At 40.2% G+C, this 23,719-nt stretch overlaps 1 protein-coding gene across 1 annotated transcript in view; it reads right to left on the reverse strand.

Moving 5' to 3' along the window:
- UNC5C (unc-5 netrin receptor C) overlaps positions 1–23,719 on the reverse strand; it is a 347,179-nt gene that overhangs the window by 83,704 nt on the left and 239,756 nt on the right. The window contains 1 exon segment of the mRNA XM_038400403.2: positions 8,032–8,135. Within this exon segment, the coding sequence (XP_038256331.1) occupies positions 8,032–8,135 (104 nt within the window).

The following is a 23,719-nucleotide window of genomic DNA, read 5'->3' on the forward strand; positions in this document are numbered from 1 at the left end:
TCCCTGGCCCTACCGCAGAGCCTGCACCCCCAGTCCTCACCCCCTTCTGCACCCCAACCCTCTACCGCAGCCCAGAGCTCCCTCCTTCACCCCAAACTCCATATCCCCAGCCAACCCTAGAGTCTGCACCCCCAGCTGAAGCCCTCACCCCATCCTGCACCCCAACCCTTTGCTCCAGCTCAGAGCCAACTCCCACACTTGTTGGCTGCAGCCCAGAGCCCCCTCTTGCATCCCAAATCCCTGGCCCCACCCCAGAGCCCGCACCACCAGCCGGAGCCCTCACCCCATCCCACACTCCAACCCTCTGTCCCGGTGAAAATGAGCAAGTGAGCGAGGGTGGGGGAGAGTGAGCGATGGAGGGAGGGGAGTTGGCAAGAAAAGAGGAGGAACCATTTTACCACAGGTTTCAGAGTAGCAGCCGTGTTAGTCTGTATTCGCAAAAAGAAAAGGAGTACTTGTGGCACCTTAGAGACTAACAAATTTATTAGAGCATAAGCTTTCGTGAGCTACAGCTCACTTCATCGGATGCATTTGGTGGAAAAAACAGAGGAGAGATTTATATACACACACACAGAGAACATGAAACAATGGGTTTATCATACACACTGTAAGGAGAGTGATCACTTAAGATAAGCCATCACCCACAGCAGGGGGGGGAAAGGAGGAAAACCTTCCATGGTGACAAGCAGGTAGGCTAATTCCAGCAGTTAACAAGAATATCAGAGGAACAGTGGGGGGTGGGGTGGGGGGGAGAAATACCATGGGGAAATAGTTTTACTTTGTGTAATGACTCATCCATTCCCAGTCTCTATTCAAGCCTAAGTTAATTGTATCCAGTTTGCAAATTAATTCCAATTCAGCAGTCTCTCGTTGGAGTCTGTTTTTGAAGCTTTTTTGTTGAAGTATAGCCACTCTTAGGTCTGTGATCGAGTGACCAGAGAGATTGAAGTGTTCTCCAACTGGTTTTTGAATGTTATAATTCTTGACGTCTGATTTGTGTCCATTCATTCTTTTACGTAGAGACTGTCCAGTTTGGCCAATGTACATGGCAGAGGGGCATTGCTGGCACATGATGGCATATATCACATTGGTAGATGCGCAGGTAAACGAGCCTCTGATAGTGTGGCTGATGTGATTAGGCCCTATGATGGTATCCCCTGAATAGATATGTGGACAGAGTTGGCAACGGGCTTTGTTGCAAGGATAGGTTCCTGGGTTAGTGTAGAAGCCCTCTACACCAACATTCCACACAAAGATGGACTACAAGCCGTCAGGAACAGTATCCCCGATACTGTCACGGCTAACCTGGTGTCAGAACTTTGTGACTTTGTCCTGACCCATAACTGAATAGCTGAATTGGAATTAATTTGCAAACTGGATACAATTAACTTAGGCTTGAATAGAGACTGGGAATGGATGAGTCATTACACAAAGTAAAACTATTTCCCCATGGTATTTCTCCCCCCCACCCCACCCCCCACTGTTCCTCTGATATTCTTGTTAACTGCTGGAATTAGCCTACCTGCTTGTCACCATGGAAGGTTTTCCTCCTTTCCCCCCCCTGCTGTGGGTGATGGCTTATCTTAAGTGATCACTCTCCTTACAGTGTGTATGATAAACCCATTGTTTCATGTTCTCTGTGTGTGTGTATATAAATCTCTCCTCTGTTTTTTCCACCAAATGCATCCGATGAAGTGAGCTGTAGCTCACGAAAGCTTATGCTCTAATAAATTTGTTAGTCTCTAAGGTGCCACAAGTACTCCTTTTCATTTTACCACAGATTGCCAGCAAGGGAACAGCTTGGGGACTTTGATGTTAGAACATGAAGTACTAGCACTCACACCACTCAGTTTGAGCACTAAACCTGGAGAACGTACTTCCCCAGGAAGGAATCATGTAAAATACCGTGGCTAGCTAACTTTGTCAATGCTACTGAAAGTTCCAGTTGTACAAGCTACATTAATGGTAATCAACTCATATACTTCAGAGACTAAAAGAACTATATCCTGCTGGGATCAGGGGTTCTGGTCATTGTGCCAAAAGCATGAAGTGATGGACTAATCTTCGGGGGGAGCAGGGTAATCTGTCTCTAGGGTATGGGACCAGTGTATTTGGAAATATTGCTAATAGCTGTTGTGTTTACATTCTCCTATGTTATAAATCTTCTAAAAATATACATAAAACCCTGCTGTTATTAACTGAAGGCCATGAAGGAAAGTGGTGCCAAGCAGCTGTACTTTGAGTCCCAGAGCCATCCTGGGCAGCACAGAGCAGGGTAATGAGAGAGAAATGCCTGGCGGCATGCACCTCACTGCTTCTTTTAAAAAAGATGCACATCACAGTATTCACAGAAGGTACGTCTACACTGCAGCTGTGAGCCTCCCAACCTGGGTAGACAGACTTGTGCTGGGGGGACTTGGGCTAGCACACTAAAAATAGCAGGGTTGACATTCCGGCTTGGGCTCTCAAGCCTGGAGCACACTAGCTCAGTACCCACCAGTAAGAACCTATCTCCTTACATTGGCAGACTTGTTCGCAGCTGCACATAGACGCCCAGAGAGACGAGAGGCCTGGCTGTTTCTCCATACCAACAGACCATGCCCTATTGTGGCTGTGGAGCATTCACTGGATTATAACAGTTTTTAAAGCTAGGGACAAATTCTTCCCACACTTACACCAATGCATCCCCACGGGCTGCCAGTGGATTTGCACTGGTGTAAACGAGTGAGGACTTTACCTCTGGAGTGAATTCTTGCCCTGCTACTGCACTGTGGGCAAGGAAAGAGGCTCTATGCCCTTATTACCTATTTGCACAACTGAAAGTAGAAGCTTGGGAATTTGCCAATAGTCTGTGTTGGCATTTGGTAAGTAAAGGAAGAGGGAGAGATGTGCCTCCTTACATGCCACAGATCAACTTGGCCCCTTCCAGCCGCTCTCTTATTGATACCTGACCCACAGGTATTTCCATCATGTATCACAAGGGACCACAAATGACAATGCCATTTGCCAGCTGATCCACATCTATGGCCATCAACTCCTCTGTTCTCCTCCCTACATGCTCACTTTCCTGCAGGGGATATAAAACGCTGCTTGGATGAGAATGAGCTTGCATGGAAATGCATACACATGAAGTTCCAATTAAGGAATAACTGCAGCAAAACATAAGCCCTCATGAAACAAAGCAAACAGCAGTCATATTAATAATCAATTGGATGGAGCAGCCACCTGATGCTGTCTATTTGGAGAAGTCCCTAGTTGCCACCAGCTTTTTGCTCAGGCAAAACCAGCTGAATAAAGTCTACGCCATGCTCATTTTGACTCGGCATTTAACTCCTCCATTTGCCACTTGACTCCTTGATGATTTTCTCCCTCCCCTTCCCAATTAAACATGCAAAGATAGATAAATATAATGCCAGTTTTTAAGCTCAGCTGGGTCACCAAGTTTGTAAGCTGTGTCCAATTATAATTAGAACAGCAATTATCTCCTTGTTGAAGGTGCAGCAAATCACATATTTCAATGCAAAACTTCATTTAGCTGCTTATGGCATATTAACTAATCTTACATCTCATTGATGTTTTGATCTATAACCTATTGCAAGGAGCTAATTTGATGGGGCTGCATGTCTCAGTCTATTTCTAACTCACAATATGATACTGAACATAAATTAAATACGATATGATATGATAAAGAACAAATTAAATGAGCAAAGGGATTAATTGCTAATAATTCTGCTGTGTTACCTTGGGAGAATCCCAGTATGTGTCCCTATCAAGAATATGCTCCTTTCTTGGCTTTTCAGAGATGCCAGAAAGAGTCCACATGCCAAGAAGAGGCAGAAATAACGCTGAAGCTTCAGCTGGAATCCACAGGACTGGAACTGTTTGATCTTCAGAAGTGCTACATGCCTGCAGATCTCATTGATTTTAACTGGAGTTCAGGGTTCTTAGCATCTCTGAAAATTAGGCCCCTAATGCCTAGTGGTGGTCAAATGCAAATCTCAGAAAGTCTTATTTGTTTAAATAAGTAACCAACAGTTCAGACACTCTTTATCCAATCATATTTTATCTCGGTATAACCCAGTGTCTCAATTGAGGAAAGGCACAATATAATGTCGCACAAATACAGAGCAATGGATTTCGCAGCTTCTTTTCTCATTCCTCTCCCAGATGATTTCAATAGAGTTACACCAGGAATTAATTTGCCCCCTTTAGTTATGTGCAGAAATCTCATAAGAATCTCACTTATGGTATTTTAGCATTTCCACTTCTTGTCTGGGGCACAGGCAGGAAATAGCCAACTCTTACCCAGACATTGCAGAACTCTAGAAAGGTTTGGGGTGAGTTTGGTTCTAAAATTTGATGTGCTCCATGTAGACTGGTTTCCCATCCTTACCGAAGCCCTAATGCACACAATTAAGGATTGCTTTGGAGGCACTGCAATGCTTTGGAAACCTAGAAAGAGCCAGAGCTGTTGTTTTTTTGTGTTATTTTTGCCATTTCGCTGCTCATTTTCCCTACTGTGTCAGTTCTCCTTCTGCAGCCTGCCAGAGTGCAGCTGGCACTACTGCTATTCTTAGTTGGTGGTCAGGATATACAGCCACAGAGAAGCTGATTTGATTTCCATAGTGACTGAACAAATCATCAGTTGCCTTTCCTGGTCCCCAGTGAGCAAGCAGGATGAATTTGATGTGCTCCATGTAGACTGGTTTCCCATCCTTACCGAAGCCCTAATGCACACAATTAAGGATTGCTTTGGAGGCACTGCAATGCTTTGGAAACCTAGAAAGAGCCAGAGCTGTTGTTTTTTTGTGTTATTTTTGCCATTTCGCTGCTCATTTTCCCTACTGTGTCAGTTCTCCTTCTGCAGCCTGCCAGAGTGCAGCTGGCACTACTGCTATTCTTAGTTGGTGGTCAGGATATACAGCCACAGAGAAGCTGATTTGATTTCCATAGTGACTGAACAAATCATCAGTTGCCTTTCCTGGTCCCCAGTGAGCAAGCAGGATGAATTTTGGTTTGACCTCAGACCTTCAGAGCATTGTGTTGCAACACACACCCTTGTATTTGGATCCTGGGCTTTTTAAGTGTTTATAGTTTCAATCTACTCTAATGCACATGATGCCTTAGTGGAGCTGAAGCACTGGTTAGTGCTGCTTTAAAAGCTTTGCTCCCTCATCTCTGCCTTAGTCTTTCTTCCTCCCTGGGGAAGGGGGCAAGGGGCTGGGATAAAAACTGTGACATGGCTCAACCTACTAAAAACAAAAGGCTCTGTCCTGCCATTGATCCATAGGGGCTTGATGTGGTTAACTGCCATTTACCATGCTTGGAATTACATGTCTAAATCCTCTTTGCATTGAGAGGGATATATTCTCTATCCTCCTAACAGTGGGTTGCTTCCCGCACTTCATAATACAAATTAAAACAAAGAGAAAAAAACAAAAGTAAAAAAATTCAATGACAGGGTTATATGTAGTAATAGTGTGAATTATGTTGCCTGCAACACAGGATTTTTTTTAAACTATTCACCATTTTGAAAACTGGAAAAATGCAAGAAAATGTGGGTCACCAATTGCTCTGTATTGGACAGTATGGTAATCTGTCTCTAAGGCACAGAAGCAGTCCCTGTAATGAGGAATAATTTGAGGTACTCTTGTCTGCCTCATCGAATCTGGAAACATTGCTAATAATTGTTGTGTTTACATTACCCAGACAGACTTGGGATGTCAGGAATCAAAACATTCTTTCTATAATGTGAGAGCCTAACAGCTGATTGCCTGCCTTCCTGGAGTCCCTTCTTTCTTGGTTAACTATATCATCATATCAGAAAGTTCTCCGAACAAATAAATGAAGTCTTAAACAAAGAACACATTCATCTCTAAATTAAAATAATCATGTAATCCTTCAACCCACCAAGTTACCTTTCATCTTCCCATTTTTTTTAAATTTATCATACCCACTGCAGCAAGTGCCAGTAATAAAGTGTCACATTAAGGTATTCCTATTCATTAGTGTTCAGGCCTTTGTTCTTTTAATAGCATTGGAAAGAATCTACAAAGAAGCTGCATTAGGCTGCTCTCCAATCTGGGTGTTTGATCTCCCTCCTGACTTCAAAAGTGAGAAGTGGGGGTGGGGGGAGACAAACATTAAGAATAGTTCTTGTAAATGTCATACAGGGTATAACTCCTGAGCCTGCCAAGTGTGAACTGGTGTCTGCCCCGACCATGGTGCAAATAAGTTTCACAGCCAGTTAGCTTGCAGCCATGAATCTTTACTACCTAACAAAGTAAACTGTCTGTTATAGAGTATGAAAAAGACCAATTATTATATGGTCAGTTCATGAAGAATCTTTTCAGAGATCAGTTTCTTGGGATACGCTGCACTAAGAAGTGTACACAGGAACCAGGGCATAATAGCCTTTAAAGCAGGTCAGTGGAAGGAGGATACATTTAATTTGATTTAAGAAAAAGACAATTAAAAAGGCTAATGCTTCTTCCATAATGTCTGTGACAGAGACAAGTGCCCCCTTTCTACTCATCATGCTAACTCATGCTGTTTGTCTCTCCTGTATGTAATCAGGCTTTCTGGGTTTTTTGATAGAAGAGATGAACTAGCTGTTAAGTTGCTGAGAGGTGCAGAGCTGTGTGTAATACCACACATACTAACTGCCACACATGAGCAAGCTCAGCTCCCAGTGAAGGTAATGCAGTCCCCACTATCTGAGAGCGTCTGCAATATGACATGTCCTGTTAAAAATACATTTGTCAAGGCACAACAGTTGGTTGGTACGATGCTAAGAAGCAACAAAAGTTGATAAGTTCTTGAGGAAAGTCAACTGATTAATATCATGGCTGTCAGAGAGCTGGCTTGCCAGACTCAATCTCTTTTTTGAGTTTTTCAGGATCTTAAAGAGGAAAGAAAACAACCTACTGAAAAGTGTGTGTGTGTGTAATCTACTATGTTAATCATTCCTTCTGTTGTTTGTGGGCATTTTTTTGCAATTCTGATTAGATCCAAGATCTAGTTTGATAGGGATGTAACACGTTAAGCATGATCTCCTGAGAAATCAGTCATCAACAGTGAATGACAACCACTTTGCTACTTAACCATGACAGACTAACTTCTCCTAATGCAAATTGGCATCAGTTTCTTCTGAGCATAGCAGAGAAAAAAATGAGGAGAATTCTGATGAGGGAATTACCATCATTAACAATAATTTTTTCTACTAATCAGCAGAGTTGAATTTAGAATTTCAGAGGTCCCCCGTGATTCTGAAACCCCCTCCTGTGAGGAATGAGTTCAAAGCCTTGTTCCACCAGCACCACCATGCTGAGGTGAGCTCCTTTTCACGGAGGAGCCAATCACTGCCTGTGTGCACAGTTTTTGCTAAATAGAACAGGGTTACGCCTGCCAGTAAGAAAACAGAGCACTCTTGCCTGTGTTTTTAATTGCTGTTCGATGGAACAGATAAGCCATGTTAGAAGACGGATTATTTTCCTTTACATCACACTGTTTCAGCTTTGGGAAGTCCCTTATCAGATCATGGCAGGGGCCCTTGTACTGTGCTATGCAGTCTGTGTGTGAGTGTGCGCGCACAAATGTGTGAGGAAAATTAAATACTGCAAATTAAAAATAAATGTTTTTGTAAGACATGAAAGCCAGTTGCCTCAAGGACAGCAATTACTTTCACTTTAAAAAAAGACAAGAAAAAAACAACAGGGTTGCATTCATAAATCCCATCAGGTATTTGTCCTACTGATGCCAGATATAATACTGCTGTGTTCTGATTTCATGAAAGAGAACAAAAAATAAAACTGAACTGCCTGTGGCTCTGCCCAGTGGGGCATTCTAGTTGACTCCCAAGTCATTAATCAGTTCCCAATCAATCTATTCTACCAGCAACAGGCAGTTAGGTCTCCATTACCATCCATTCATCATGCCATACCCTAATTCACTGCATCATTAGCCACATATTAGGCCTCAGTTAGGACAACTAAGTGGCAATTGCTAGTGCAGGAAGCTGTTGTCACTCACCTCAGCTACTGGGATGCCTTCAGGTGGACGGCATTGGAGCAGGACTTCCTGTTCCAAAGACACTTCTTTCCCCAGGGGCTCCTGTTCAAAAGTCTTCCGGAGATCTAGTAAAAACCAAAAGCAGGTTGTGAGGTCATTAATTCTTGCAAAGTTTTACAGATGATTGTAGTAGTGCAGAATGCATGTTAGGGTCTTTCCAAGCAGACAGGAAGACACAATCACTGTCCTGAAGTGACCCGAGTCTAAAAAGATTGGAAAATATTTTCACTTCATTTTATCATGTTGGAGAACTTACGTGGGAAGAGATTTCTTAGCAATTTTATTATTATGTATTATTTTTATTACTGTATGCCTAGAAGTCCCACTCACAGACTACGACTCTATTATGCTAGGCACTATACAAACGGAACAAAACTAGAGCTTCCTGTGGCATATTCTTGTCAGAGCTGCTGCCGACTTGGTGTGCATCCATGGCATACCCAGTGCAGGGCTGTGACTACAAACCATAGTTTTGGAAAATTAGAAAAGACAGTGTGCAGCACTACTATACTGTGTTGTTTTTAGGGTTCTCAATAAAACCTTGCTTTCCAGGGATCTTAAAACTATAGCAGGAAAAGGTACCCTGAACTAGAAGTTGGTGTTGTCTAGTGGTTGGTGCAAGAAGCCTGGTAGTAAGGATTTACTAATTTTATTTCTGGCTGTGCTGAGGACTAGCTACCTGACCTTGAGAATGTTGACTCATCTCTCTGTTTGCTTCACCTCCTTAGGCCAGGTATACACTACAGACCTATATCAGTATAAGTATGTCGCTCATGGATATGAAAAATCCACACATAGTTATACCAACTTAACTCCCTGTGTAGACAGTGCTATGTCCACAGGAGAACTTCTCCCATTGAGATAGCTACCACCTCATGGAGAGGTGGATTAACTATGCTGACGGGAGATGCTCTCCCATCGGCATAGGAGCCGCTGTAGCACTGAAAGTGAAAACAAGCTTTTAGTTTGCTCAGCATTAAAAGGATATCACACCACCTAGCTCAAAGGAGTGTTTGTGAGGTTTAATCCATTCATTTTGGTAAAGAACATTGAGTCCTTCAGAGTAACGGTGCTTCAGAAGTGCAATGCAGTCTCGGTTTTTCTTTTAGATTTTAAATAAGCAAAAATTAATAACTGTATTTAGTTGAATAAAATACAAAAATAGAGTTTAATGCATCTATAAAGACATTCCCAAAGGAGATGCATTGCCTCCATACAGCAAATGTATTTAATATATTTTATTCAATAGCTTCATAAATGATTTGGATAATGGCAGAGAGAGCACACTTATAAAGTTTGCTGATGATACCAAGCTGGAAGGGATTGCAAATGCTTTGGAGGACAGGATTAGAATTAAAATTGATCTTGATAAACTGGAGAAATAGTCTGAAATAGATTGGATTAAATTCAGTGAGGACACATGATGCAAAGTACCGCACTTAGAAAGGAATAATTAATTGCACAAATACAAAATGGGAAATGACTGCCTAGGAAGGAGTAGTGCAGAAAAGGATTTGGTGGCTATCGTGGATCACAGACTAAATATGAGTCAACAGCGTAATACTGTTGGAAAAGAAGCAAACAAGACACGAGAAGTAATTCTTTCACTCTGCTCAGCACCGATAAGGCCACAGCTGGAGTATTTCAGAGTGGTAGCCGTGTTAGTCTGTAACAGCAAAAAAAAAAACAAAACAACTAGGAGCACTGGTGGCACCTTAAAGACTAACAAATTTATTTGGGCATAAGCTTTCGTGGGCTAAAACCCACCTCATCGGATGCATGGAGTGGAAAATACAGTAGGACGATAATCCTTGAACATTGTGTCCAGTACTGGGCACCACATCGTGGGAAAGATGTGGACAAATTGGAGAAAGTCCAGAGGAAAGCAACAAAATGATTAAAGGTTTAGAAAACATGATCCACAAGAAAAGATTGAAAAAAAATGGGTTTGTTTAGTCTGGCAGAGAGGAGAAGAAATAATGGGTTTAAATTGCAGGAAGGGAGATTTAGGTTACACATTAGGAAAAACTTCCTAACTGTAAGGATAGTTAAGCACTTGAACAAATTACCTAGGGAATTTATGGAATCTCCATCACTGAAGATTTTTAGGATTAGACAAACACCTGTCAAGGTTAGTCTAGATAATACTTAGTCCAGCCTCAGTGCAGGGGACTGGACTAGATAACCTATCAAGGTCCCTTCCAGTTTTACATTTCTATGAAACTATGATTCTACATCCAACATGTGTATATAAATACATTTTAGGAGCTATTACAACAGGTTTTGTTGTGCCCTAATATTAAAACTAGGAGATAACAGGAGAATGTAGTGTTAATTATAGTAGCATACTTCATAAATATCAAATAGTATAGTAATAATAAATCTCAGGTTTTCAGATACCACAATGAGCGCAGTATAACTTGATTAGATAGATAGATAATCCTAGGTCTTCCCCGGCATGTTGTTTTATGTCTCTCCACTTCCCTTCCAAACATTAAATGCAGATCTGAACTTAACTTAATAACCTTTTATACAGACATACACAAAACATATATAGAGAGAGATTATATATATTAGATATGTATACACACATACACATTTATATATAGGTGTATTGAGCTCATAAAATGCTTTGTTTTTTAAAATAAAGCTTTAATACTTACAAATTAAAATACATTACCCATAATGAGCAATAATTACATTTAGTACACAAAGAAGCTTTCTTTTGATTATTATAAACAGGTGGCACAGATGAGTGTGATCAGTACTTGTTCCCCATCAAAAATTTCAGTAGAGTTTTCACCAGGTGGGATTAATGCACATGAAGCTCCCCATCACTCAGTGACTTGATATGCTGTAATATTTTGAAAACGCCACTGCATTTCAGTGGGTCAGTGATCTGCAAACTAAAAAATACTCAAAGTACAGGCCCTGACATAACAGAGGGTAATGTTCTCAAAGAAGCCATTAGAGACTATCAAGTAAATAATACTCATTTGAAAAAAGTACATAATTGTGTATTTACAAGATAGGGAGCTTTTCTATTCCATTCTGTCAACTTCATCCTGTGTGCTTAGAGCTTTATCCATCCAGAACTATATATGTCCTCCCAATCAATAGAGTCACCAGATAGCTGAAGACAGATACTGGTTGCGCAGTATGTTTAACTATCCAAACATAAGTTGGCTTGGGGTGAGAAGCAAACAAACAAAAGTTCTAACTGAGGCTTTTTAGAAATGTTGAGGAAATGGAGAGCTCATGTAAGTGACTCTAGCACCCGCTGTGTCCAGCTAGATACATCCCACTGGCATAGGACTGGGATGTTTCTGAGCAAATCAGTTTTTTGATGAAAAAGGGCTTTTAAAAAAACAACAAGAAACTCTTGTGAAAATATTTTGACTTTCTTACAATTCTCCATTTGCTATTTTCTGATTCCAATCTTCATTTTCTTGCTGTTTGTGGTTTTAGAGAGTTCTTCCCCTACCCTTGTCAATTTTGATTGACAGCTTAATCACATGGTGAGATTTTTCAAAACTGAGTATTTTCAAAACCCACATTTTTCAACTTTAAAACATGCCATTTTTGAAAGTTCTAATTGTTTGCAAAATGAGGTGGAAAAAGGTAAAACACACTCTCACCAAATTCCAGACTGAAAAATTTGATCCATTTTGAAAACCAGAAGAATGAAACAATCTTCAGAAAATGTTGTAACTGAAAACAAACAAACAAAAGGTAGACCCACTCTAGTCAGGACTCTTGTCTGTGCAGAAACTCTGAATTGCTACAGCCCCTAGGTCTGCAAGAGCTCCTTTTTGCAGTTCTCAGGGGGTCAGAGAAACTGGTCTGGCACCTCTTCCACCTTAACCTTAGGATGAGTCATGTAAGGTAAAGGAATGAGGGTACCCTCTTACCACATCACTTTAGTAATATAGTATGTTTACACAGCAAGGAAATCCCATGGCTGGCCTGTGCCAGCCACTTGGGCTCGTGGTGCTATTTCATTGCTGTGTATGTAGACTTTCAGGCTTGGGCTGGAGCCCGAGCTCCTGGACCCATAAAATTTCTTCCAAGGCCGATTAGATCAGACAAGGAAGAATCCATTTCTTATGCTAGGACGCTAGGGAATCAGCATACCTCTTTGGTGTCATTCCCATGAAGCCTGATTATTGCATTAGCAGCCATATCAGGCTTGGGAGAATCAAAAAGGTGATGGTTCATACAGCTGCACAATTTAAGCACTACATAAATTATTGCTTCCAAAGGTGCAACCTTTATGGCTGCAGGTGGGGCATGTCACCTTGGAGCTTCTCTAGAAGTGGTTTTGGTTTGGCTAGAACTCTCAGCCTGTACAACAGATATTTTTCTTCTCCCCCATCCTGTCCAGGATGTGATGTAATGGAAAGAAATTCAGATTTAAGGATTAAAATTCTGGGATGCAACTCTGCGCCCAACCCTACAATCCTTACCAATGTACAGTCCCAGTGAAGTCAATGACTGTTCTTGTACCACATATTACAGGCACAGCACAAAACACACACAGAGCACACTGGGGCGAGACATCATTCTGAGACTCCTGAAATACCCAGGGACAATCTGTTGCAATCAGGACAGAGGGCATTTATTCACAACTGTGTTGAAATCAATGGTTTTCCACTACTGTAAAACTGGACTAATAGAATGGAGGGATCAATCTCTCAATGTAAACCCACATCTGAATTTCTTTGCTTTTTGGAGAGGAAAAATAGACCCATTTTGTGAAGCATCTTTAAATGGCTCAATTTTAAAGTCCAAGTGTAATGCATCCTTAGTCTAATAACAACTCAAAAAATATATTTTTTATCTCCCGAAGGTAACAGTTTCTGTGTACAAATCATTTTAACTCCGGGCATTAGTCTGCTTCCGCCCCCCCACTTTTTTTTAAAAAAAAAAACTTTCATCTTTGCAGTCAGCAAAGAATTACCTTTTTTCCATTTTCTTTTATTTATTTTTTACAAACTATATTGTATTCCTTCATTGTAGTTCTGGGTTTTACTGTGATGCGTGGGTGGGTAAAACTTGAAGGATGTCCTTATCATTTCTGAGAAAGGCGATAAGAGACAGGGCAGACGCCTTCAAGGCAGTGCTAATGCAAGGGTGACTGATGAATAAGCATGAAAAACGGACACTTGTCAGCCAGGAATTAGATGTAAACCAGAAATGTACAGAACAATGCAGCATTAATGTCAGGAAAAGATGGATTTCTGCCCTTGGTAGACCTTAAGGACTCCTCACTTCTGTTTTGTGCTCTTTCCAGTAACTCTAACTAGGATTTTCCCTCTAAAACAAACATACCAACGTCTTCAGAAAACGAGCAAGGCTTTTTAAAACATTCTTTTTCACCCAACTTTGATTTAGTGTGAGTTGATGTCATATAAGAGAAGCAGCCGCCTTTTGCAGAGATGCATTAAGGGAGATAAGTTTTTAAGAACATGAAAATTCTTCACTACAAGAGATAGTGTGTGTATGTGTGTATATATATATATAAATATAAATGGTTTTGGTGGTTGTTTTTGTTTTTTTAACCTAATTTAATTGAGACATAAGTAAGAAAAATTTGCAGATAAAGTTTGTATTCTGTTGGAGACAAATATTCTAAAGGATGAAAGGACCAGTGTTGTTTTTATTTCCCTCAACCCCACAAAAACTCATCAGGTTACCATAAATCACATACGTATGAAAATGAAATACATATTATATTTATTATTCCAACTATGCTTGAGTGATGCCAACCTGGGTGGACAGGAGTGAAGGTCTTTTTACAATTGACAAAATTCTGAATTCAGCTCTCCTGTCTTCCATAATTTTGCTTTCATAATTTCCCACAATGTGGGACCTTCTTCTGCAAACACAGATTAGGGATTTGAAATCTGGATTTTCAATTTCAAGGGCTAGAGGAGAAAAACAAAACTCTGGACTCTGTTCCATCAGCTACATTTCAGTTACTTCTTTCTGTTCACAGCTGAGTCTATGACCTTTGTATTTGAGATCAGTTGCACTGGTGGCTAGAGTAATAGAAAGGTTCCATAGCTTCTCTGAATTATTTTTTGATTTTGTCCTTGTGTGGTTCCAGTTTTTTTTTTTTTGTTACTTAGATCAAACCAGATTTCCAGTGAGACTGTGACACTAATGTAATCAGCCTGTAATCTGGCAAATTCCTCTGAAACCGCTATCAATTGCTTTTATAAATTTCATGCCTATCTCCGGAGAGCCGCTTGTGTAAAATGCATGCTGTGTTTTGATCAAAGCCATCCTCATGCTCAGTGCAAATTTCAACATGGTCCTTCTACTTGGATGTAAATGTAGAGACACAGGACCACAGTCTCAGCTGGGCCCAAAGAACAATGGGCACAGCTGAAGAGGAGGGAAATAAGAGATCCCTTTGTGCCTCCAACTCAATACTGAGGCCAGTTCTAGGCCACCCTAGCCCCTGTTTAAAGACTGCTTTAAATGACACCAGCTGACAATGGTCCCCAACTTCTAGCAGCTGAGGAGTGCTGCAATGTAGGGATGCCCCAGAAAAACACCCTTTCCTCAGCCATGCTCCCAACACCTGCAGCCAGTGGAAGTGTGGCAAAGAAGCCAAAGGATTCCCCTTTTCCAGAGGAAACTTACACTGACTAGATCCTCTGGCTTCATAAAGTTTTCTGAAACAGGTGCACAATTGCTGTAATGGAGCTCAAAATCCGGTCCACGATTCTTCTGAGAGTTCCACTTTATGTTAGTGGTGCTGGAGCATCAATCTTCCTTTTTCAGTCAACCAACCAGGCTGATGGTGGCGTCAGAATAATTTTTGAACGTACAATGTGCTAGGTGCTCCTTTCTAAAGCAGAGTTAGATTGTATGCTGAATACCCATAGGTAAGGAAATGACTGGACTCAAGAAGTTCTCTCCTCTTTCACTTATTTTATTTTTGTTATTTGAGCAAATGGCAAAAATGTTCTTGCGATACTTCTTTGCATTCTTTGATGGCATCTTAAGCAACTTGGACACTATTTGAGCTTGAAGAATCTGAAGAGTTGGATTGTCTGCCCTTTCTCAGATTAATTGCTTGTTTTGCACTACTTCCTTCAACTTTAGGCATGTTGAGTCAGATAAATTCCTATATAACAATCACCCATTTCATAACTGATCAGCAACTTTCACATTTACTGCACTTAGAATGAGGAAAAGCCATCTAATGAATTCAGCACTGTAAAGACTGAAAAGTAGTATGAGCTAGCCATTTTTACACAGAACCACATGATATGATGCCTACCTGTCTTTCAGAAGTATCTAGATTCTTGCTCCCTTAGTAGTTCACAACCCCACCTGCTCTCCCTACAGTTCAATGATAGTTGATTCCACTTACTTACTACACCCCTCTCTACAATCACCAATGGCTCCATCTATTCCCCTTCCCTTCTAAGTGCGGGTTGACACCTAAAACGCTGCACAGATGCAGCTGCTCCATGATTGCGCTTAAGTAGTGTAGACACTCCTATGCCAATGGGAGACCTTCTCCTGTTCACGTAGTTAATCCATCTCTATGACAGGTGGTAGCTATGTCAAGAGGAGAACACAGGGTGTTAGTTTGCTAAAACTGCATTGCTCAGGGATGTGGATTTTTTACACCCTGAACTACATAGTTATACCAACATAAGTTTGTAGTGTAGCCTAAGCTTCCAGATACATCTAAACCTCTTTATTTTTTCCTAGTAGGCATAATACGTTTTCTCATCACTTCCATTTTAATGTTTTAGAAGGTTCAAAGTTTTCCAATTAGAAATTGAAAGCAGAGTCTAATATTTCTAGTATTTTTTCAACTATATGTTATAATAATTAAAATGTGAATGTGAAGTTAACATTTTTTTTAAAAAAATCCATAAAACCACTAGGTTCAGTTTTACCTTGGAAAAAAACATAAAACAAAAACCTTGAATTTTTCACAGTGTTGGCAGGTCGTCTTTTGAAGAGCATAAATGTATCACGGGAAGTGTAGTAGCTAGTGATTTTAGGTGTGCATTTGCAATTAGTTGTAAAGCTAAAGTTATACCATACAGAAACTCTAAAGGCGTTTCTGTAAGCAAAACACCCAAATTCTGCATAAACACTTTTTTCTGATTCATTAATCTGTCTCTAGCAGCAGACTATCTCTATAGAAATATATGCACAAATCTTTAGTTAACTTCTTGATTGCTATATTTCCATCTCCTTCAGGGTTCAAGCAGGTTCTGTTGCAAGACATTGATTTGTATGAGACATGACAACATATGCAGGATATCCCCAATGCTCCCCCTGAAGGTATTAACACACACAAATTCAGAGATTTGTTAAATGAAAGTAACACTAACAATGACATTAATTTTAATTCAATGTGTTTTTAACTCAATATTGTGAAACCCTAATGCTTACATTTATTATATACCCTAATCATAACCCTTTTTCTTAGTGGACGTGGAGCTTGCCAAGCCAATTTGCAGCAGCCTTCTCAGTGAAGAGCAGAGCCTTCAAACCATCACCAAATCCGGCCAGATGGCAGTCATCATGATGTGTGATATTGTGTGCCTTTGGCCACAGCTGTTTGTGGATTTCTCTTGTTGGCCCCAGATGTGAAGGCTGGCTGTATGCTGAACTTGGCCTATTCACATTTTTATTCAGAAGGACCCATGACTGGTATGGCAAATCAAAGCCAGGTATAATATGGTCAGGTCAGTTATAGGAGATTGGTTTCTGATGTCAGCTACAGACCATTCTTCATACCATATCAATGTCGTGGAGAAATCTCGGCAGGGCAAATAGGTCTACAACGGCTGGTGAAAAACACACCCTTGGTTGGTTGAAGAGGTCTGTGAAAGTAGTAGCTTGAGTTCGTCCTGGTATTCTCAATCAATCTGGCAGTAGCATCCTTGTGAGGGATGTGTGCAGCAGTGATGTTACTTAACATACGGAGCCACAGTACTGGTCTGGGTAAAATTGTCCCAGTTACGATGTGCAAAGTTGAGTGTAGCTGTGTGTCAACCAACTTGACATGAGACAAATGGAGCCAGATGGAGCACAATATTCTGCTGCAGACTAAGAGAGAGCTAAACCAGATGATCAGAGAGCTTGCGTGTTGGCTCCCCATGAAGTGCCGGCCAGTTTGCTTAGAAGGTTGTTACGTATCCTCAGCTTAGCTGCAGTTTTCCTCATGTGGTTAAGATAAAGGTGAGAGATTTATCTAGGTTTACTCCAAGGTAGACTGCGTGGGATTCGTGTTTCATGTGATGTCCATTGAGAAAGATAGTTAGTTCCTGGTCTGTTTTAAAGATGGAACATATTCAAAACTGTCTTGGTTACACTTGGCTGTAAATGCACTAATTTACCATCAATTACAGAATCAAAGCCATATGTATCAAAGAGAAAAGTATCCATATTTTGAGATGAGAGAGCTTGAAAGAGATATAGACCTGCTAGAAAAAGTTGCTTGACAAGAAGGATTCTAGTGTAGTGAAAATGTAAAATGAGCTAATGCATATGATGAGTTCTAAAATGCCTTCTTTCTCTCTGTGACTTGTGATGGAGGAGGTCCATCTTTAGCTCAATAATAATCTCAACTCGAGACCATGTGGCCCAGTTCTCTCCACGCAGGATACAAGTAACACCCATTGACTGGGAATTACTCAACCTGTAGAGAAGCAGGAATCAGGTCCCCTCTTTAGTACTGCCCAATGTACACATACCATGTATAACCAATTCCCTTCATTTTTTCATATTTCACACTTGTGTGTTCTTGACTTCCTTTTAAATGTCCCGGCCTAATTGTCCCCTTTCCCCCAGATCTTATAACTAATACAGTACTCTCTAATATTTTGGTGGCAATGGAACTGTCTCTTCACTATATTGTCTGGAGTGCTAGAACACTGGGATGTGAAAGTAATGGGAAAATAGGTAATTCAGCAACATAATGTATGGCACAGAACCCCAGAATTAAAAGGTTCACTACCTGAGTGCCAGTAATGAATGTGTGATTATTTTCACATCTGTCTTTCTGTCCAACATAAGTGGAGATAATCCATAACATAAACCAATCCACTTTCCTGAACCACATTAATCTTACCTGTATACAGTATGAGACATGTATAAGCTACTATTTGAACTCCCTTAATTAAAAAAAAAAAAAAAGCAATTCTGGAAAAAAAGGCTTTTAGTTAAGTCTATAGAAAACTAATATAAAATTAAATACAAGTTTAATAAGCACAATTCCTTATAAAATAGTGATGTCTTAGTGGAAAAGAGCAATGACTTTTTTTTAAGTTTCCATTTGTTTCCAAGACACTGGAAAGGAGCCAAAAATGAGAAGACATCTAAATTCATTATGCAAAAAGCCTGCGCCGATGAAATTAGGAGGAAAGCTCTTTATTCCTTGCAGCAGGTTTTCAGCAACTCAGAAGTCGGACATACAGATACTGGCCATGAGTGTGATTGTACATTTTCAGGGGCAAATCAAGTGTAACTTCAATGAATCTAGTGGAGTCACACCAACGTAAAACTGGTACAAGTGAGAAGATAATCAGGCCAATTTCATATTTACTCAATTGTGCTGTAAATTGATCAGATATGATCCTCAGTTGGGGTAAATTGGCCTGACTCCACTAAAGTCAATGACACCAGTTATGGAACTGGCCCATAATTTAGGCCAAATCCTGCAGTACTTAATTAGTCTTTATCAAGTGAAACCCTCACCAGGTTTAATTCTATTCTTGGTTACATAGGCACAGCTTGCATTGATTTCTTTCAACAGGAATTTTGCTCAAGCAGAGAATGTAGGATTGTAACTATATAATCAGATCAACATTTTTCAAATATTAGTTTTAAAATAACGCAATGGTTTTGGATTTTTTTTTAAACAAAAGGAAAAACTATCCTAACTCCTTTGTCTTCTCTCCATAAAGTTGTAGTCTCTTAATTCAGGAAGAAAAGTATATTTTAGGCCCAGTGTACATTAACATTTCAAAGCATCTGAGCACCTCCAAGAGTCAATATAGCTAGAACAATGAGGAAAATTGTATTTGCACCATCTAATATCACGTATCCCAGACAACGAATTGCATTTCTCCAGATCCCCTATTACTCATTCTGTTTTTTCATTAGCTAGATTATTAAAAAACCTAGGATTTTCAGGTCTAAACAGATCCTAGGGAATCTGCCAGTTTACAAGGGTAAATCTCTTCCCGTCTCTTTGTTGTGGAGAGACCAAACTCTCCAGTGGAAGAATTCAAGGGAAAATCATGGAGTTTCCATTTCACTATTCAGGAATAATCTTCATAGAAGAGAATGGTCCAAACCTTAATTACTAATAGTCCAAAGCTGCAGACTTCACATCACCCAGTTCTACACACTGAAAGAAGTCACAATCTTGAGTTCTGAATCAGTTTCACTTCCAGTTTAAATTTCTAGCATGTGTATCCCTCTGAAAAACACCACTCTTTACTCCAAATTTAAAGATGCCTTCCCTCTTGACCAATGGAAGTTCTCTACTTGGCTACTCAATTGACTTTTTGCAGAGAATTTCCTTTGACCAGGTTGTTAGTCCTTTCCGACACATGCCTGACCTTGAATTAAATAAATACAAGCTGCTTTTCCAGGATGCACATTCTTCACACTTTCAAATTACTTTTCGGTTAATTCTATTACATGGTCAATGAACAGAGATGTTGAATGCATTTTTTGTTGTTTTAATGGACTGCAAAACTGGTCCTTCAGAGGATACAATAATTATACAGCCCTGCAAAGCAATAACACTGGTGGCCAGAATGAAAAAAAAAAAAGAATCTTTCTTCTGATCATGCTAATTATGTCATCACGGTACGGTATGACTTGTACTGAAATAACCAGCTATGGCTATTAATGTGAAGTTACTGTTGCACAAAGCACTGTAGGGTTTCCCTCCCACAATTATATTAGCCTTCACTTTTTTGTACTTATTAAAAATGAAAAATGTCTGGCCTGATGTCATAACACTACAAATAGTTGTGTTGCATTTTGTTTCCTTCAAAACTCAGCATTGTGTGCTTACTGCAGGCAAATTTAAGAGCCAGATTCTGCAAGGATTCTACACAGGTGCACAATATAGGGGAGAGTGTAAAGAGCCTCCTCGCCCATTGCTTGTCCCAGATAATGACCAGAGGAGCACAAGGACTGTTCTTTCCTAACTCAGTGGTGCTCTGGGCCATGGTTCCCCAACACGCACCAGCCTGTGAAATTCACCAGCGTGAATAAATCATGCCCCCCGAGCAATGTAAGTTACACTGACATAAGAACTAGTGTGAACAGCGCTATGTCGGCAGGAGAGCTTCTCCCACTGACATAGCAACTGCCACTTGTGGAGGCTGGAGTAATTAAGCTGATGGAAGAGCTCTCTCCCATTGGCTTAGACCACCTACATTAGAGAGCTTACAGCAGCGGTGCAGCTGCACCACTGCAAACTTCTTGGGTAACCATTCCTCAGGCAGCAATGCTGGACCCTCCTACTGCCTATTTTAAATGTTGGCACCTTGGTCTTTCTCATTAGTGATACCTTATCGTGGACAGCCTTCCTTGGCATGTTCAGAGGATGTAGGATTTGAGATTTCACAGTGATATGGGTATGGCTACAGCTGAATTTTTAGTTATATTTCAAATCTAGTCTAGACAGGTGTAATGGGGTCTTCACCCCACACTATCCCGGAGAGGGTTATTGTGGCCCAAGATGGGTTAAGTAACCTGATAGACCACCCCAAGAGGAAGTTAGCCTTAATGATCAAGCATTGAGTGGGGATGAAGTCCAGCTGGGCAGGGGCAGGCAGGGCTGGTATAAGGTCAGGAAGTGAGGGCAGGAGATGGCAATCACTCTTTGGGCTTAGACAGGGAAAGGAGAAAACTTGTGGGAGAGTAGAAGCCTGGGATCCTGGGCCTAAAGGAGGGGTTTACTCACAAGAGTGGTAGAGCAGAAGCCTGATAGGGCTGGAGTAGGAAAAGTCACAGGAAAACAGCAGCAAGGTTTGGTACAGCGCAGACCTTAGCCACTGATCCTTGAGCTGGAACATTAAGCTGTGGAATAGTCCCATGGGACCTGCTTAAAGTTAGGCATGTGCTTAAGTATCTTGCTGATATAGGGCTTAGTTATGCTGGTGTCAATTCAGAGTCAATCCACTGAAATCAACTGAGCAACTCTGGATTAACACTGACATAACTGAGCCTAGAATTTGGCTAATTATTATTACCTTTTAGACAACAAGGTCTCCACTCACTGATGTACATACTGTATGTGTTTAGAGTCCATACAAATATTTATTATTTACCTATAAGGCCAGCTGAAAATTTTGTAGTTTAAAATAGATGATTTTTCTGTGACTGTGCTTTGCTGCTCAGCATAAATCTGCAGGCTAAATACTTAACACTGCAGCTCTTAGTCCTGTGAATAGAGTCTACAGGCCTAGGCCATAATTGTCCAAGAAGCCCCAAATTGAGGGAAAAGTATGCAAAAAATCATCAAAAAGCAAAACTGAAAGTTCATAGGCTCAGTTCCTCAATTTTTAAAAAAACACTTAAGCACTATAAAAATTACTAGACTGACTTTCTCTCCCTCTCTCTCTTAAATGTGATCAGAAATATCAATCACAAGCAAAGATCTTGGATGCCAATTTTCTACCCGGAATGATTTTTTTTACAGCTAAGTTATAAGCCTCTGAAAATAGAAGTTTATGGAGAAATTACTCACAGACTCTTGGCTAAAGTGCAGTTGCTGTATATATACATATCTAATTTCATGAAAGGCAATTACACATCTGTAACTTTAACATTGCTCTGTTATCTTCATCTGATATACATTCAGACCCTTAATTGAAGTAAATATGATGGCCACCTGTCAAGTGTTAACTGGCAGGGCACCAAAATCTACTAGGTGATTTAATACAGGTTTTGTAATCTAAAAAAGCTGTTGAAACATTGCTAAAGCTCTCTGAAGCACAGTGCTAACATTTGGAATGGGTAGTTAAAGTTCACTGCTTTCCTGTCAGAAAGACCCTAGAGCACTCTAGAAATGTTTGTTTGCCCAGAGAAAAGGATTCAATACAAAATGCTATAGATGAAACACTCCAGAATCAGGGGAAATTGGGATTCAATGCAGATTCTGTCTATATAGATATTTATAGTGCACTCATTGCTGTGATAGTGAAGTACCTAAGTACTCCTAAGAGTACTATGACATAATGAACGGATAAAGTACCAGTAGGGGACTCAGGTTCTACTCCTCATTCTGCCACTTATCTGATGGGCACATTGGGCAAGTCAATGTACCTCTGAGCCTCAATTTTCCCATCCTTGAAGTGGGGACAATTATTAGAACTGAGTGAATAATAGATTTTTCGGTTCTGTAGTCAAACCAAAATAAAAATAAGAAAGCAAATTTGTTTTGGTTTGACCCAAAACAGAAATTTTTCATTTTTCTTGCCGAAACAAAAAAAGCAAAAATGTTTTGTTTCAGGTTAAATGACTTGTATCGTGCAACCCAAAACAAAATGTTTTATTTTCTTTGTTGATGTTTTTTTAATCTTTATTTTAATAAAGTAAGCCTAGCTAAATTTCTAAACAAACCAGTGTTTCAAAATGAAAAGTCCCAACGTTTTGTTTAAAAAATGTTGAAATGAAATGTTTGGACTTTTTCTGTTTTTTTTCCCCATTTTTTTTAGTCAAAACTATTTGCTAAATTCAACCCAAAATCACGAATAATTTTGGTCAATCCAAGCCTGTATTTTTTGGTGAATAAACTATTAGTCTGAAAATTTTTGCTCAGTTGTAATAATAGTACTGACTCCTCTATGGAAAGCTCTTTGTGATCTATTGATGAAAAGCATTATGTAAGAGCCAGGTACTATTATCTGATACAATAATATCTGATAATCTGATTACAAGTAGTCTGTGTCTGTATGATGGATGCGGCCGAAACCTTGCATCCATACTCCACTGAACTCTGGGGAGATTCTTCTCCAGTTCCATCTCTATATTCAAAATTTGTAGGCAAGATTCATTTCTAGTCAAGTAGCTTAGGTCAAAGTGTTCAACTTGGGTACTTAAAATTAGCCTCCTAAATCTGTACCTAGACATGTAAATAAAATGATTTGTAGGTGCATTGAGCAGCCTCAAACCAACTGACTTCACTGAGAGCAGGATGGAGCGCTAAAAAACCATTTGTAAGTGGCTTGAAGTGACACTATTTCATAGAACAATGATAAGTAAACAGTCCTTCCTTAAAAAGTAAAGGAGTACTTGTGGCACCTTAGAGACTAAAATTTATTTGAGCATAAGCTTTTGTGAGCTACAGCTCACTTCATCGGATGCATTCAGTGGAAAATACAGTGGGGAGATTTATATACACATACAGAGAACATGAAACAATAGGTTTTATCATACACACTGTAAGGAGAGTGATCACTTAAGATGAGCTATTACCAGCGCGGGGGGGGGGGGGGGGTTGGAGGAACAAAACCTTTTGTGGTGATAATCAAGATGGGCCATTTCCAGCAGTTGACAAGAACGTCTGAGGAACAGTGGGGGGTGGAGGGGGGGGGAGATAACGTGGGGAAATAGTTTTACTTTGTGTAATGACCCATCC

The sequence above is a fragment of the Dermochelys coriacea genome, chromosome 4 (assembly GCF_009764565.3).
Source record: "Dermochelys coriacea isolate rDerCor1 chromosome 4, rDerCor1.pri.v4, whole genome shotgun sequence".
In the NCBI taxonomy this organism is placed as follows: Eukaryota; Metazoa; Chordata; order Testudines; family Dermochelyidae; genus Dermochelys; species Dermochelys coriacea.